This window comes from Parus major, chromosome 12 (genome assembly GCF_001522545.3).
Source record: "Parus major isolate Abel chromosome 12, Parus_major1.1, whole genome shotgun sequence".
NCBI lineage: Eukaryota > Metazoa > Chordata > Aves > Passeriformes > Paridae > Parus > Parus major.
Genome location: NC_031781.1, coordinates 4,366,338 through 4,381,206, shown reverse-complemented (window position 1 = coordinate 4,381,206; position 14,869 = coordinate 4,366,338). Strand labels below are relative to the sequence as shown.

At 48.5% G+C, this 14,869-nt stretch overlaps 2 protein-coding genes across 12 annotated transcripts in view; one reads left to right on the top strand and one right to left on the bottom strand.

Moving 5' to 3' along the window:
* Positions 1-3,336, top strand: part of LOC107210488 — a 51,836-nt gene extending 48,500 nt beyond the window's left edge. For all 3 annotated transcript variants that reach the window (XM_015641380.3, XM_015641382.3, XM_015641383.2), the window contains one exon: positions 555-3,336. In XM_015641380.3, coding sequence (XP_015496866.1) covers positions 555-631 — 77 coding nt within the window. In that variant the 3' untranslated portion in view covers positions 632-3,336. The remainder of the gene's footprint in view (positions 1-554) is intronic.
* An 828-nt stretch (positions 3,337-4,164) lies between these two features.
* Positions 4,165-14,852, bottom strand: C12H3orf18 (chromosome 12 C3orf18 homolog). Of its 9 annotated transcripts, XR_001523945.1 has the most exons (6): positions 10,988-11,221; positions 9,632-9,657; positions 8,005-8,134; positions 5,550-6,723; positions 5,203-5,290; positions 4,165-4,638 (listed from the first exon to the last, which is right to left on the bottom strand). XR_001523945.1 is itself a non-coding variant. In XM_015641352.2 (5 exons), the coding sequence occupies exons 2-5, from the start codon at positions 11,219-11,221 to the stop codon at positions 6,643-6,645; spliced, it is 471 nt and encodes a 156-aa protein (XP_015496838.1). In that variant the 5' UTR covers positions 11,222-11,383; positions 14,769-14,852; the 3' UTR covers positions 4,165-6,642. The 9 variants fall into 9 exon arrangements, 4 of the variants coding, with proteins under 4 accessions (XP_015496838.1, XP_018863683.1, XP_015496839.1 ...); XR_001523944.1 differs by having other exon boundaries at positions 5,203-6,723; XR_001523943.1 differs by having other exon boundaries at positions 4,165-5,290.
* Between the last annotated feature and the right edge of the window lie 17 nt (positions 14,853-14,869).

The following is a 14,869-nucleotide window of genomic DNA, read 5'->3' as shown; positions in this document are numbered from 1 at the left end:
TGCTCTTTTTTGTCTATCTTGCCATTCCTGAATTCTTTCTCATACAAATCTTGTCTCACTTTGTTTCCTCTGCTGCCTCAATGGTCACCTCAGCTCTCCTGAAAGCCAGGGTGAGGTACAGATCACAGCAAGCCTGTGTAGCCAGAAACATTCCCCACTCACCCCACTTCCAGACATTCTGCACATCTACTTCCCTGGTGTTTAATATTGGGTAGGGCACTTCAGGTACTTGGTGTCTCATGAGGATTTGAGGAAATATGTAATTGCTGTCAGCACAGGTGGTTGATGAGTGTTTGCAGAGCAGAAACCAGACAATTTGACAAAGACTGTCACTTCTGGGCCCTCAGTACCTCATGCTGAGCCCTGCTGCCAGGGCAGCCATTTGTGTCAGGAGCTCCATTTAGCCTGGAGCTGATAGGAGAGCAATGGGAGTGTTGTTGGGGAATGGATCCTTGTCACCTCTCAATGTTTTACTGGCTCTGTAAGGAGTACTGGGCAGCAGGGCTCCTGGACCCAATGCTGTAACCTTCTCTCTCCTGTGATCTTTCCTGTAGGCCTCACTGGTTCCAGGTCTGGCAAAACCACTGGTCTTAGGAGATGTCTGAGTAACATCCCTGCTGCAGCTCAGTAGAGTCCCACCTGCTCATGTCTTGCTGAAGCCAGAGGACTGGAAAGCAAACAGGACTTCCAATGTTGTATTTGAGATTCATTTGTGATAATTTCAGCCAAGTTCTCTCCTGTTGCCTGTGGACTTGCTTACCCCAAACACCCAAACAAGGATTTAGAGGAAGAAATGGCAAATGCCTTGTTGGAGAGTTGCCTTTTACAGTTTGTAGTATATCCTTTGTGAGTCTAACAATTTTTCTTTAAAATACTTGTATAACCTGGTGCCTTCCCCTGACACAGAGAGCAGTATTTCAACAGAAGTTGACTCAGCAATTACAGATACAGGAAAGGAAATGTATTTACACATCTATTACACAGCCAATGGCTGAGCTTGTCTGCTGTATCACCTCTGGCAGACTGATGGAGCAGTGCCACCAGTTAAGTTTTGCTGTGTTACCCATAGGGATTGCATCTGAAAGACAGTCTTTGAGTCCTTTATTAACTAGTTCAGAAAGAAAAGCCTTCATGGCATTTCCAGCTTGCCCCAGTGGCCAGTAACTTGCATGCTTTAGGGGAAAGTTTGCACCCTGATGTCTTAGGGATTGATTCTGAAATGTTTATCTTAAACAAAAATTGTTATGTGAACAGCTCAGGGCCTTCTTCTATATCTTCTGGCCTAGTGGCTTTCCCCCTGAGTTGGATAGCAGCTCTAAGTGCACAGTGCTCACAAGCTTAGTCACAGCCACTGGATTTGATCCCTTCAAAGGAGTGTTTTTAAGGAACCAGTTCTACAAAAGTTGCTTCCTTGCAGAGCCTCGGGATTACATTTAAATTATTCCAGTTCAGTCCCTAACATGCGTGTGTGAGGTCCTCTAGTGTCACAACTATGCAAATGAAAGCTGCTGATAGTTTAGTTTTGGGAGACAGCAATAGCCAGTTGGTTTGAGATTGTTGCTGGCTGCTCTGTTTCACACTGTTTGCAGGTTTTGTGCTTTTGGTGTCAGAGCTGAACTTGTTAAATTCTGAGGAATTGAGGGTATTTCCAATATCCAGTTGCAAATAGTGAAATCCCGGTGGTATTTTCCATCTCCTGGATGTTTTGCCTGCCTATTAAAGGGACAAAGTGGGTATTTCAATTATCTCTGACAGGATGTAAAATTGGCTAGCTTTACAGTGTTAAATATTTAAACAGAACATAATTTGCTTTAAATTTATGGTGGTGCAGAGCAGAAAGCCATGAAATGGATGTATATATTGAACTCATTTATTATCTTTTCATCAGAGTTCTGTTCCCTTGGCAAGTATTTATTTAACACAAGAAAATGTATGCAGAATTAAGAAGGGCTGATTGGAAAGATAATGGGGGAAAAGTGTTTTTTTTTCTTTTTAGGTCATCTTGTTCAGTCCACCCAGTTTAGTACTGATGAGTCCTTATCCCATTAATTCTGCTTAGTAGTGATGAGATTCCCAGTCCTAATTCTGTGTGGTGTCTGATTTGCCCTAAGGGAACTCTCTTGTGTATGGAGCTTGGTGGTCACAGCAGAAAACTGCATCACAGCTAATCTTTGTGCCTCCACTACCAAATAGCAGAGAAATCAAGGACTAAATGGATTAGATCACAGGGACTGACCTAAATCCTGTGCTATGGGATGAGCTGTGCTGCCAGATACGAGGAGGAGTTTGACCCCCAGCTGGTGCTGTGGGGATAATTCCAGGTGGGACGTGACACAAGTGAGTCTGTGCTGCTGATGGTTACATGAGAAGGGGAATTCTGCTGCTCTCCAGTGCACACACAGGTTCAGCTGCAGTTTATGTCTGCATTCAAAGGCCACTCCAGTAGCAGACCAAAATGTTTTACCAACTTCTGTGCCTGATTTCCAGTTGAATTGGCAGGTTCAGTGTCTGTTTGCAAGGCTGTGCTGCCTATTTATTTAACCCCTGCTACCTGAGAGTAATAGCTGTTGCAGTGTGAGACTGGAACTTCAGCTTCTAAATGGATTAGGGATTACATCTGTAAAAGACTCAAGCTTTTCCTGTGACATCAGACAGTCCTTTCTCAGCTGGTGGCATGGAATAGGGGTGCAAACTGCCTTGGCTAGATAGTAAATCCATCTGCTTTAGGTCAGCAGTATTCCTTTGGGAAGTACCTGCAAAGTACTTCTCTTAAAACTAAAAAAATCCCCCAAAAATCTAGTCTTTGCTACCTCTTACTACTCTGCTGAAAAACCACAGTAAAAAACTTGTTTCCATGAAAATGCAAGTGCTGCAGGAGAACAAACAGAATTCCACTCTTTTAGGAGCTCTTCTGTGTGCCCATAGCTTCAGCTTCCATGTTTACACAGAGAATTAGAATGGAAGTCAATGTCTATGAAAGGGGCAGAAGTCCAGACATCTTCAGGGAGCTGGGATCTCTCACTGGATCACTTGGATTGTCTTCTTTGAAATTATAAACATTTTTATTACCTATATAGTTAATTACCTTTTCTGTATAGACAGACCTACCTCGAGGCAAGTATACATCAAGTTTTTTTTTAAGCTCAGGCAGTTTTGGTCTGACTTGGCCAAAAATAAAAGGTCATTGCAGTAAGTTAAATCACAGGAGGTGAGCGAGGTTTGTTGTCTAGCAAAGTTTGGAAGTTTTCCATAAATGGTTTTGGTGAAAGCACAGAGAGTGTTGGCAACTTGCAAATTAACCTTGAAGTTTGTTTTAAATAAAGGTATTAAACAAAAGCCTGCTTTGCCTCTTCCTTGTGCAGCACCTTCAGCACACAAACAGACATTGCTGGACAAGGTGAGTGTTTTGGGGATTTTAAACAAAAATTTGGTCATTCAGGAACAGCCCCAGATTGATATGGAAACAAGAAATAATGAGTATGAGGAATCACAAATGGAGAAAACCAGATAGGCTCCTAAGCCCAAATGTGGGTGCCTAATTCCATCCTTTTGTGTGTCTTGATTGGAACACAAGCCAGTTCTGCTTCACACGTGCACCCAAAAGTCTCCACAGTTGTCTTTTCTCCCCCACATTGTTCTGTGGGCTATACAGCTATTTAGCTTTTCAAACAATTAATTCTCTGCCTGAGCATTGCCTCTTCAGCTCCTCTGATAGCTTTCCTAACTGGTCCCAAGATTTGGGGCTGTGGGCCAGATGAGGCAGCGGCAAATCTGAAATATATTGACAATGTCATCATGTTCTGTTCCCCTCGGTGTGGGCAGAGCTGCAGGTGAGCTGCTGAACCCCTGGTCTGTACAGGAATTCAGCCTAAGGATAAATTGGGATTTCTTTTTGTACTCTGGAGGCCCAGGACTGGCAGCTGGAAGCTCCTGCCCTCCTGACTTCTCCAACAAGCCTTTTTGAAGAGATCTGAGTTTCTGTGCTGTAGAACACTAAACTTTGACCCCCACAGAGCTTCCCCTTCTGAATTTTTCACATCTAGTTCAGTTTTTGAAAGAGCAGGAGAATTTACTGCACACAAATAACCAGCAGATATTGGGGAAACACTCCAGCATTTTGTGGGAAAATGCAAGTGACGGGGGAAAAAGACAATCACACTAGACTTTCATGTAAATAGTTTAATTATATTTCAATGCTTTAAAACACAGAAACACTTGAATTAAATTACATCATAATGCTTCTGCTAAATTATACATCCAAGAACTGTGAGAGGAGGTGCTATGGAACTAAAAGAATACTCCAGTAGGAGCCCAGCAATTACCCATAATATTCTTTTAGTCTTATTATCTGTACTTCTTTAAGGGCAGTCACCACAGGACAAAGCCTATCATCACAGGGACAATGGTTCAAGAGAATTCCTCTGTAGGTTTGTTTGTTGTTGTGCTGCAGCACAGGGAACTGGAAGAAGGGCACACACTGGGCTAGGGCATTGAGGAAACAGCTCAGCTCACACTTGCCTTTTGTTGAGTTTAAAACAACCATTAAAATTCCAATGCTGAGAGTTCTGGGGAAAATTCTGCAATTTAAGACAGCTGGACACTTGTTCTGCCACGTGCATCCCTGTGCTGCTGCAGAGCCTGGAGAGAGGACAGGCAGTGAAGGGAGAAATCAGATGTGTGGCTGCTCTCAGTGAGCACCTGTAGGAGCTGGGAAGTGTGTGTGTGTGTTGGGAGGTGTTTGTCTCTCAGCTGATCACTGGGAATACCCACAGACAGACTCCAGATTCTAAGGACCTAATCTGCATTACACTGAGTATTTGTACCCATGCACCTTCCTTCCAGCAGCATCCCTGGGGGCAAACAGCAGCAGCCTGGGAGTGCCTCCTGCCAGATCTCCTGGCAGTGAGGACTGGGCTGTTTTCCACACTCCAACCCCTAATATACTCCCAGAAATCCCTAGTTCCAAAAAGACAGCTGGATACTGAAAAACTAAAGCAATTTAGCCCTGCAAAGCTGCCCTGAGGGAAGCTGTGTCAGTGGAAGAGGGAAGGCTGGTAAGGAGCTGTGCCCTGCAGGGGTCAGGGGCACGGGCCCAGGAAAGAGCCTGCATTTAATGAATATGAGAAAAACAATCACAGGGGAAGAAACCAAAATATTTGGGAGAACAAAAACAAACCAAACTTGCAACAAAGCACATGATACCTGAATTGCCACTCTCAAACAGCTCCTTGCATAAAGATTTAGGTCTGCATTCAGATTTTGGCTTGCCCTGATTCCCTTTTAACTGGTGCTGTGGATGGAATAAAATCTGATTGACAAATGCCTTTAACCACACAAAGATCAGGAGGTGTGATCAGGGTGTGGCTGGGCACTGATGCTGGTCCCTGGCTGCTGTGCTGGTCTGCAGCACTTGGGGCCAGTGCCAACCAAAAGGCTTGTAGCCAACAGGCCCCCACTCTCTTCCTCCTGCAGCCCTGAAGGATGCACAGGCAGAGAGAAGCTTCAGGGCTACAGGGAAACCCCTGGCTTACCTGTCTAGTCCCACCTACCTGTTCCTAGCAGGTAACTCGAGCAGAGGCTAACGCAAAGCTCTGTGTTCCCTTCAGCAGGAGGAAGAGAAGGCTCTGACTGCAGGTCCTGGCAGGTAAGGAAGTACAAACCAGCTGTTAGTCATCTCTGGGGGCAGACACTGGGCTGCTGTTGAGCCAATATATGTTTCTCCTTTTTTTAGAGTACTTCAAAGCTTCATCTTTTTTCCTGCATAACACTCTGCGATGTAGAAACTTCCCTGAGCCAAAGCAGGAGGGGATTAAAGGTATTGGAACCCTAGGTCTGCTCAACTCCTCTTTGTGGCCCAAGCACTGTTATTCATAGCTCAGCAGCAGGGCTCACATAGCCAGGCAGTTACAGTACCTGCCTCTAGCTGTGTGAAATCCCCTCTGTCTATACAGTACCTCTAACTTGGGATATTCAGCCACTTCTTCAGTTATCAGCCAGATGTTCACTGTTTCACTTTTTAAAGCCAGTGGAATTTCCCGTGCTTCACCGTCACCCTGCTGCACATTTACCAGCAGCCTCAGGCTTGGGAGGGGATAATCCCGTGGCTGTGTCCTCCCTGCTGTGCCCCAGGCCACCCCTCAGCTGGGACAGGCAGCTCTTCTGGCTCAGAGGATTTGCCACCAGTCCCACCCAGGACTGGCCAGAGCTGTGGTCACTGCACAGAGGCTCATCCATCACTTTCCACGGGCCTTGGGCACACAAAGCCAATGGAGAAGATTTCTGAAATGTGCACCTCTCCCCTTCCCTGACCCGGAGAGCACAGCCTTGTGCTCCAGCAGGTTAATCTACACAAAGCAGGCACTGTTCCTAAGCACAAAGCTTGGTAGGTGGTGTCAGGCAGTGCCAGCCCACAGACTGGAGCTCAGGACCTTTCAGTGGCAACACACACACACCAGAAAATCACCACTGCCCTTACAAAGGGTTTGCTTCCCAGAGTGATGGCACTTCCCGTGCCCATTTGTAACACAAACCAACAGGTGACCAGCTGGGCTCAGTGGATCAGCCATGCTTGAGGGAAGTCACTGCTTTGTTGGCTTCATCCTCCTTGTTCTCAGCAGGATCCCGGAGCAGGGCAGGTCCTGGTCATGCATTGATGGCGTTGGCCACATCAGTGAACACGAGGCGGCTGGGTCTCTGCAGGGCTCCCTGACTCGTCAGCAGCACCTGCAGGGGAGCAGGAGAGCTGAGAGCCAGCACTGCTTGGCTCAGGGCTGTGCTTGGGCACAGGCTGCACGCTTGGAACTGCCTTCACCCCTTCCAGGGGAGGCTGCCTGGCTAACAAGGCATTAACAAGGCTGTGACAGGAAAATACAACAGGCTGGAGAGTAAGTCAGTACATCCATGCCAGTTTAAAATCCCCACATCATTGGATTACTGAGTCTCACTATTTATATATACAAAGCAGCATGAAAAGGCTTGAGATATCAAGAAGGCCTGGAAATGTGCCATTGCCTGAACTTGAGCTGTTGTTTTAGACTCCCCCTCTCTTTTTACATTGAATCTTCAAACTCCTGCACTTGCCGAGCATTAGCGAGAGGGATCTGAGGTATCCTGCTGGCCAGTCCCTGGAGAGGATGATTCTGGTTTTACTGTGCTGAGGTTAACTCTGGCCTTACAATCCCCTCCCTTTACTACCTCCAAGTAAGCCCCCTATGTGGGCTACTAGAGGGACCTGATGTTGTCCTAGGATGTGCTACTTGGAGAACAAGATCCTTTGCTTTTATACACCACATTTCCTGCTTTTCCAAACTAATATATTCTATATGTTGCCTATCTTTCATATTCCAACACTTCTCCTTTGTGCTCTTTAGCAGGTTAAAAATGTCTCAAGGTAAGTATTTTATAATTACAGTTGTATTTATTATTCTTCTTTCCTTTTCTGCCCACACCAAGCTTGCTACAGATTTTCTCAAGGTATAAAGTGTGTGGAAATTGAGAACTGTTTGGGAGAATTCCTGCTCCTGAACAGGAAAACCAGGAGATGACATAGGCAACACAGAGCAGCTGGAGAGGAATGCATGAGAAGAAATGTATGTCTGTTCCAAGGACAGGCTTTGTCACTGACTAAAAGACACTTGCTCCAACTACCCCTGCTGGCTCTTTAAAAGAGGTTTTTTGTATGGTGGTGGTGGTGACAAAGGTAACAGACAACACCGTGAAGCTGGACCCAAACAGTGGTGAGAAGCCCTTTCCAACTTCTCCTACCTCTTGTTGCTCTGGGCAGGAGAGAGCGTCCTGTCAAAGACCTGCCTGACTCCTCAGTCCACCCTAAGCACTCCAAAACTCTCAAGTCCTTATCTGTAGGCCTGGCAGAGATGGGGAAATCCTCCTGAGGTCTTACACGGTTTCCCTACCCTGCAGCCCTACAGGATCTCCTTGGCCCTGTAAGAAAGCAGTGCAGGTAGCAGTGGCTGCAGTGTGACACTCGTGGTGGTTGCTGCCTACCTTGCTCTGTGATGCCTGGGAAGATGCTGCATCTCGCCCATGTTCCAGCAGCTCCTGCTCCAGCTCATCCTGTTCCTCAGTGGGATCAAAGTTGTACATGGGCATGAGCTGGTGCCGTAACTTCTCCAACCTGCCCGTGGGAGGGGAGGGAAAGGGTGGGTTGAGAAGGACAGGGCTCAGGCTGCTTCCCCACCCCACTGCTGAGGCTTCCTGCAGGCTGTTTCTCCTGCTGCAGAGATTTTGCTCCTGTGGCTCTTGCCGGGTGAGGCTAAGAACCCACTACACACAGCTGGCAGGAGTGGAAGACACCCAGAGTGCTGTTACAGGGATTAATTGCCATTGCTAATCTATGTTGGCAGGCATTTACACACAGAGGAATCAGGATTTAAGTTCTTGTGGACCTTAAGAGATTAGGCTTTATGTGGAGGGACAAAAGAAACAGTGGAACATACTGGCTTGGCATTTTGTGACTTCTCCCCCTGTCCCTCTTCCACACCAGCTCATCCTGCCATGTCACAGTCTGCCAGCAGCAGTTTACTTCAAGCTCCAGTGGCCTGAGAGTACTTTAACTCTGGGGCTGAAGTACACAAAATTAAATAGAAAATAATAAACAATAAATAGAAAATAGGAGAGAGATTCTCACAGGGGGGTAATGCCTGTGGACACTGTTCCTACTCTTGTATCTCATTGCTCCAAGAGACAGAGCTATAAATTATTACTCAAAGGGTCTCCTCAGAGATGGATGGATGGTGTTTTCTCCTGGGAAAACACTGAGTCCTGCCTTTGGCTATAGCTGAGTTTTGGAGTAGAAGGAAACACAAGCAATTACTGGCAGTGTCACCACAAATATCTATTTTGGCAAGTGTTAGGATGACACAATCTTCCCCTGCTTCTCTATGGGTTTGCCAGCACAACCATTATCTCCAGCAGAGTTACTTTCACAGGCCAAGCATTGGCTGCTCCTGCAGCTGCACCCAGACCTGGGCTTGGGGACTGGGCTTGGAAATTTTACAGTGGGCAGCAGCACTTTCTAGAAGTCCTGGCCTGGCTAGGCCTGCCCCAAGGAGTCAGGGAGGGAGGAGGTACCACAGCTTATGAATCTCCACCGGAGTCCCTGCCGTGAGACGGAAGAATCAAGACACGATGCTCCCTGCATGCTGCTCCCCTCTCTATTTTCAGCCACAAGCTTAGCAAGGAAATTAAGACATTAACTCCTGGGCTGAAGCTGCATCGCTGCACTGTGCTGCTTCCAGTTGCTGTCTGCCTGGGATGCAAGAAAATACAGGAATCTGGGAATGGCTGAAACCTGAGATCCACATGATGGAGTTCTGAGTTTCTTTATACACCTATATCCATCTCCCATGTTTTAATGCATCTCATAGGTGAAGTGAGTTTGCAGGATCCCTGACCTCCTCCTGCTCAGCCTTATTCTCCTTCCAAAGCTGTGGAGGAGTCTTTGACACTCTGGTGTCAGAGGGCTGCCCAGTCCCAGGAGTGCAGTGTCCCAGCCTCAGTCAGTGTTCTCACACAGCCATTGCTTACACTCCCCATCTCCCCATCTCCTCCTGAGCTCGCTCTGCATTCTGAAGCACTGAGTTCCCTTCAGCCAGTAACACATCTTACTTACCTCTTCCTCTTCCTGATATACAGAACCTGAAGAAGAAAAAGAAGCATCATTACAGCAGTCCCAGTAGGATGGGGAATAGCTGAGAAGAGAAATTTTGGGAACACAAGAAAGAGATAGAGAAGGTTGGTGTCACTGTGCACCAAAGTGGGGGAAGGGAGAAGTGACAAGGAAAATGACACTTCATATGCATCATTGTGAGCTTGGCAGCACATCATGTCTAACACTAAGTGCTCAGTGGCCTGTTATTAGGTGTGTTAGTAGGAGTAAGAGTATTAGGGTATTATCAGGTGTAGCTCAGCGCATTTCTGTGGCTGCAGGACGCATGTTGGAATTTAAGAGTGGATGAAAAAGCTTCCCTTTGTGGTTTTCATGTGTAGATTTCCTACAGCGCAGAAGTGCTGCTACCCCCTCCCCAGTACAAAGGGAAGAAGCAAAGAGGGAGGACATGCTTAGGGACTTGCCTCTGCTGGGAAGAAAGGGAGGCTTTGGGCCTCCACAGCCTTGTTCTGAGAACTAGGAACGCTGGATGCTGCTCTTGGGAACTTTTGACCGTTTCCAGGTTTTCTTAGGGGCTTTTGGAAAAACTCCTCCTGGGGCCTGCAATGAAATTTTGCAGTAGGCTCCTCTGATGGCTGCATTAGTGAAGCCCTTCCTTATACGAGGAATGGGAGCTTGCTGCTACCTTCTGTTCTCTGTTGGCAGGGAAATGATCTGGTTACATAAAAGGAGAGCTGAGCTCTTGCACTGCCCATGGTGGGGCCAGAACTGGGGTCTCTGAAAGCTTCTGCCCACAACATTAATGACAAGGTTAGTGACACACCAAACCCTCAAGGACTGATACCCAGCATGCAGAACCTTGGAAATGCAGTCCAAGATGAGCCTTGCTGAGATGGATTCAGGCCACTTTAATTCAAAAAGAATTACCCCATATCCACAGAGGGGACTAACATGGTTTCAACCATCAGCTTGGAAAGTTAATATGGATAAACCTTCTTGTGGGGCCCAAGAGAAGGTTTAAATCAATGCAGCTGTTCCAGGTAACAAGTCAGAACAGAATCTGCTTTTTTTTCCCTTTTAACTGAACTTCCCATTGCTATTAAAAACAAATACTGATACTACATATGGCTGCTCTTAGGCCTGCTGAGCATCCCATTTGGACCTCAGAGAGACTGCAGAAATATTGGAACACGTGATAAAGGCCTTAAAAAGAAAGGAATCTCAGGAACTATCAGTTCCCAGCAGTTTTGTGTGAGACTTTAATAGAATGCAAATAAATTATTCAGTACAAATCAGTCCTAGAACCTCTAACCACCCTCCACCCTCAAGAGACAGGAATGCCTAGCTGGGCTCTCTTACCATTGCTACAGCCAGCCCAATCACAGTAATGATCCCAAAGGAAAGCAGCATGGTGCTCATGCCAGCTCCAGTGCTGGCCACATCGGGGATTTTGGTGCTGTTGAAACTGGTAGTCTCAGGGCTTACGGTGGGTGTTTGTGGCACAGTCACATCCAGAGCTGTCCCTAGGTCTGGCTTGGCCGTGCTGGGGGTGCTGCGATGCAAGTCATGCACAGGGGGGGAGCTGTAACTCATCCTGCCAGCTCTTGGTAGCTCCTGTTACCAAGCTGTTGTCCTCTCCCATCAGCTACAGAAGTGCAGAGCTGCCCTTCCAATGCAGGGTCCTCACATGAGACCTCTCCTGCAGCATCACCTCTGATGGGTTTTCTTCGGGGTGGGAACCACACTAGACTTGGCCTAGGAGAGAATGAGAACAAATGAACAGTGTAGAGTTCTTGGAGACAGGCACAATCTTTCCCACGGTTCCCCAATTCATCAGCACAGTTTTGCAATGCCTGTTCAAAATAAGAAAAATGGTTTTTAAGCATTCTGAGAGCCCCCAAAGTCATGCCTGATTCACCTGGAGTTGGTGATAACTCTCCCCTCTCTACTCCAGCTCTGTGTCCTTGCAGTAACTTGGAGATCTGTGTGGGGACAACCTCAGAGCCCTTGTCTCTGGTGTACCCCAGGCTGAACCAGGTGGTCTCTATCTGCCCCAGGATAGAGCATTTTCCTACTTCTGTCTCTTTCTTTTAATTTTTGGAAAGCTGCACTGATCCCCTTACCAGTGGGAACATACCCAATAAGATGACATTCAGCTGTGAGGTATCCATATCTCAGCATGCTTTTTATTGAACCCAACGTAGGAACTCCCTGTTGTGGTGAGTCCCTGCACACACAGTGGGGTAATGGGTATCCATTACCCCACTGCTGCTCATCCCTGCTTATTGCTGCCCTGGAAAGGGTGGGTTGCATCAGTCCTCCATCAAAAGACACCAAGTATTTCTCAATCCCTCATGAAAGCACCCACTCAAGCTTAGTCATGCACTGGCAATTATCAATATTAATTTTAAAATTAGTCCAATTTTGGATTGGAGTTGTGAAATTTGATAGATCTGTTCATGCTGAGAACTTTAATTGCTTCATACTTCTACTGTGCAAATGATCAAGAGTTGCAAAACACCATGGGATGAGCTTATGGAAAGTATTTGCACACTTTGTTTGTAAAAGCACTGTATGTAACTTTAGATCATCAGTTGCTTCCCTGAAAACACAGCTACCTCTGGAGCTGAGCTGACCTGAGAACTTCTGTAGCAGTTCTCTGGTAATTTCTCTGCAGTTTAGCAGACATTACATCTCTGGGCTGGAATGCAGCTGGGACAGAGGGGTTAGCGAGCTCTGAAGAGAAAAAGATGTGCCTGCAAAGAGAAACGAGCCATTGTTCTGCTCCCCTCTGTTCACTGCAGACAAGGTTACTGAGCAGTTCCCATACTGTGGTGCCTGACTGCTGTCCACAACTGCAGGAAGCAGCGTGATCAACATCTGCCACTAACAACTGGAGCAGGGAAACCACCCCAGGCCAGCAGCACCAGGCTGTGCCATGGTCAGCCAGCAGCTGGGGTAGTCACCTCCACTTGTCCTGCAGCTCCCTGAGCAGGTAAACGCCTTGCCACACATCAGGGCCTATCTCAACCTCCTGGAAACAACTTTGTGAAGCAAAGGGGAATTCTGAATTGCCTGGGAGACTGTGGGAGCTGTCAAACTCCTTGGAATTTCCAGAAAAACTTGAATACTAACGGTTCTGCTCTGGTTTCTCCTAACATTGTGCTGGGTCACGAGTTCATTGCAGATGAAGGGGACTGTGCCCTTCACTGACCATTAAGCCCAGCACTCTGCTTAAACCACGGGGCTTCCATGGACTTCTCCAGCCATTACCGACCACAGCTGAGCTCAGGTGTAGTGGACACTTGGGCACAAATACAACAGATTTGAAATCATTGTCACAATAACACCAGTAGCAGCAGCAGCAACAGCCCAGCAGGGAAAGAATTATTGAGCAGATCAAGCAACTGCTCAGGCAGAATCCATCAATTTGTGCTATTCAGGGAAACTTTCCATTATGATAATACCCATTTTTTAAAAAGCCACTACCAAGGAAATAAGATGTGGAAAAAGAGCCTGAGTGAAAGGACTGAAGCAGGCCCAAGGGCTTTGTATAGTATGGCTTTAGATCTTGAACAGCTCCTGAATTTTGGAAACAAAATGGGTTAGGCCTTCAGCTGAATGTGGTGTCAGTTCTGAAAAACCAAAAAAGGCTGCGTGAAAATGAAGCAGCTGAAAATCTGGTCGAGGGAGAATGGGGGTTCTTTTTCTTGCTCTTAGTGTCCTGATCATGCTGAAGGATTCCTGTGCCCACAGACCTAGCTCTAAAAGCAGTCCTGTGTCAAAAGTTCCTGACCTGGCTTAGACAACCATTTCCAGGTCCAGATACGGCTGTTTCTGCCCCCCAGCTCCTCCTGGTCCAGGCTGCAGACAGTCGCATAGGGAGACTGAGTGCAAGGATGGGCAGAGCCCACAGCTTACACAGCAGAACTGGGGTGGATCATCTTTCCCCAACACCCTCCTTTCCCAGTTGTCATCCTGGTGCTGGAAGTTTGATCTGCAGGCTGGGCACACTCCAAGCCTCTGATGGCAGCTGTAAGGCCGGGGACAGCTACTAGCTATCACTGGCAGGTTCCAGCATAGTCCATGCACAAATAGAACAGAAGAGGAACCAGATCCTCAGCTGCTGCCAGCTGGCATTGTTCCACTGCCTGCACCAAGAGAGCTCCTCACACAGCCAGGGCTGCTCTGCTGGGCTCTGCTGGGTCTGCAAATAAGGAGAACACGTTTGTTTCTCTCCCAAGCCAGCATTTCCAAACTGATCTCTGATAGGTGCTGCTTACTTCTGAGATGCAGAAAATTGTTTTGGACCCCAACCTCGAGCATTTTCTGAAGTTTTGGTTTTAATCTCTCCGTGCTGCTGCTTCATTTTGGGTGTGGCAGGAACAGAGATTTGTGTCACAGGGGTGAAGATGGGTCAGAGGGTCTCTGGATGAAGAATAGTAACAAGTATAGTTTCTGCATTACTTCACCAAGATGAAGTATCTCTAGTAATTCAGCAATGGAAGCGGCATTCTGTTGCTGCTGGCAACGGGCTGTGGCTTCCCAATGGGCGAACTTCTGGCTTCCCCCATCTCTACTCCAGAGCTGACCAGGCTCCAGGGCAGCGGGAAAGTCCGGACCGTGTGTGCCCGCTGCCCCGGAGCTGCCCGGCTGTCACCCTCCCCGTCCGAGAGGGGCACGGTCCCACCCCACCCTGGCCCAGGCGCGGGGACCCTCCCAGCAATGTCACCGCTCCTGTGATCCCGCTCTGACACGCACGGCAATGGCAGCGACCGCCCCGTCCCGTGCGGGCAGTGCCACCGCACCCGGCCGGGGGCTCCAGCCCTGAGGGCAGTACCTCCTTCCCCATCCCGAGGAGAACTTTCCAGGCGGATAACGGGGTACGGGGCCCTTCCCCTGCCCAGGCGGAGCTGGCTCAGCCGCGGGCTCACAGCCGGCTCCCCGCGCTGCGCTGCTGCCGCCCCGCCGGGCCCGCCCGGGACACGGCCGGGACCGGCCCCCGAGAGGCCGCGGCAGCCCCGCAGTGCCCGCGGGAGGGACGGGACGGCGCAGCCGAACACCCCCGCGGCCCGGTCCGGCCCACCCCACTCCCCCCTGGAAGCGCTCCCCGCGCCGGGGCGGCCGGGCCGGCACTTACTGGGCGCTCCCGCTGAGGCGTCCGGTCCCCCCGGGGCGCGGGCGGAGCGGCCGCCGGGGGCCGCGCCCGGGGCCGCGGGGGCCGGGCCGGGCCGGGCCGCG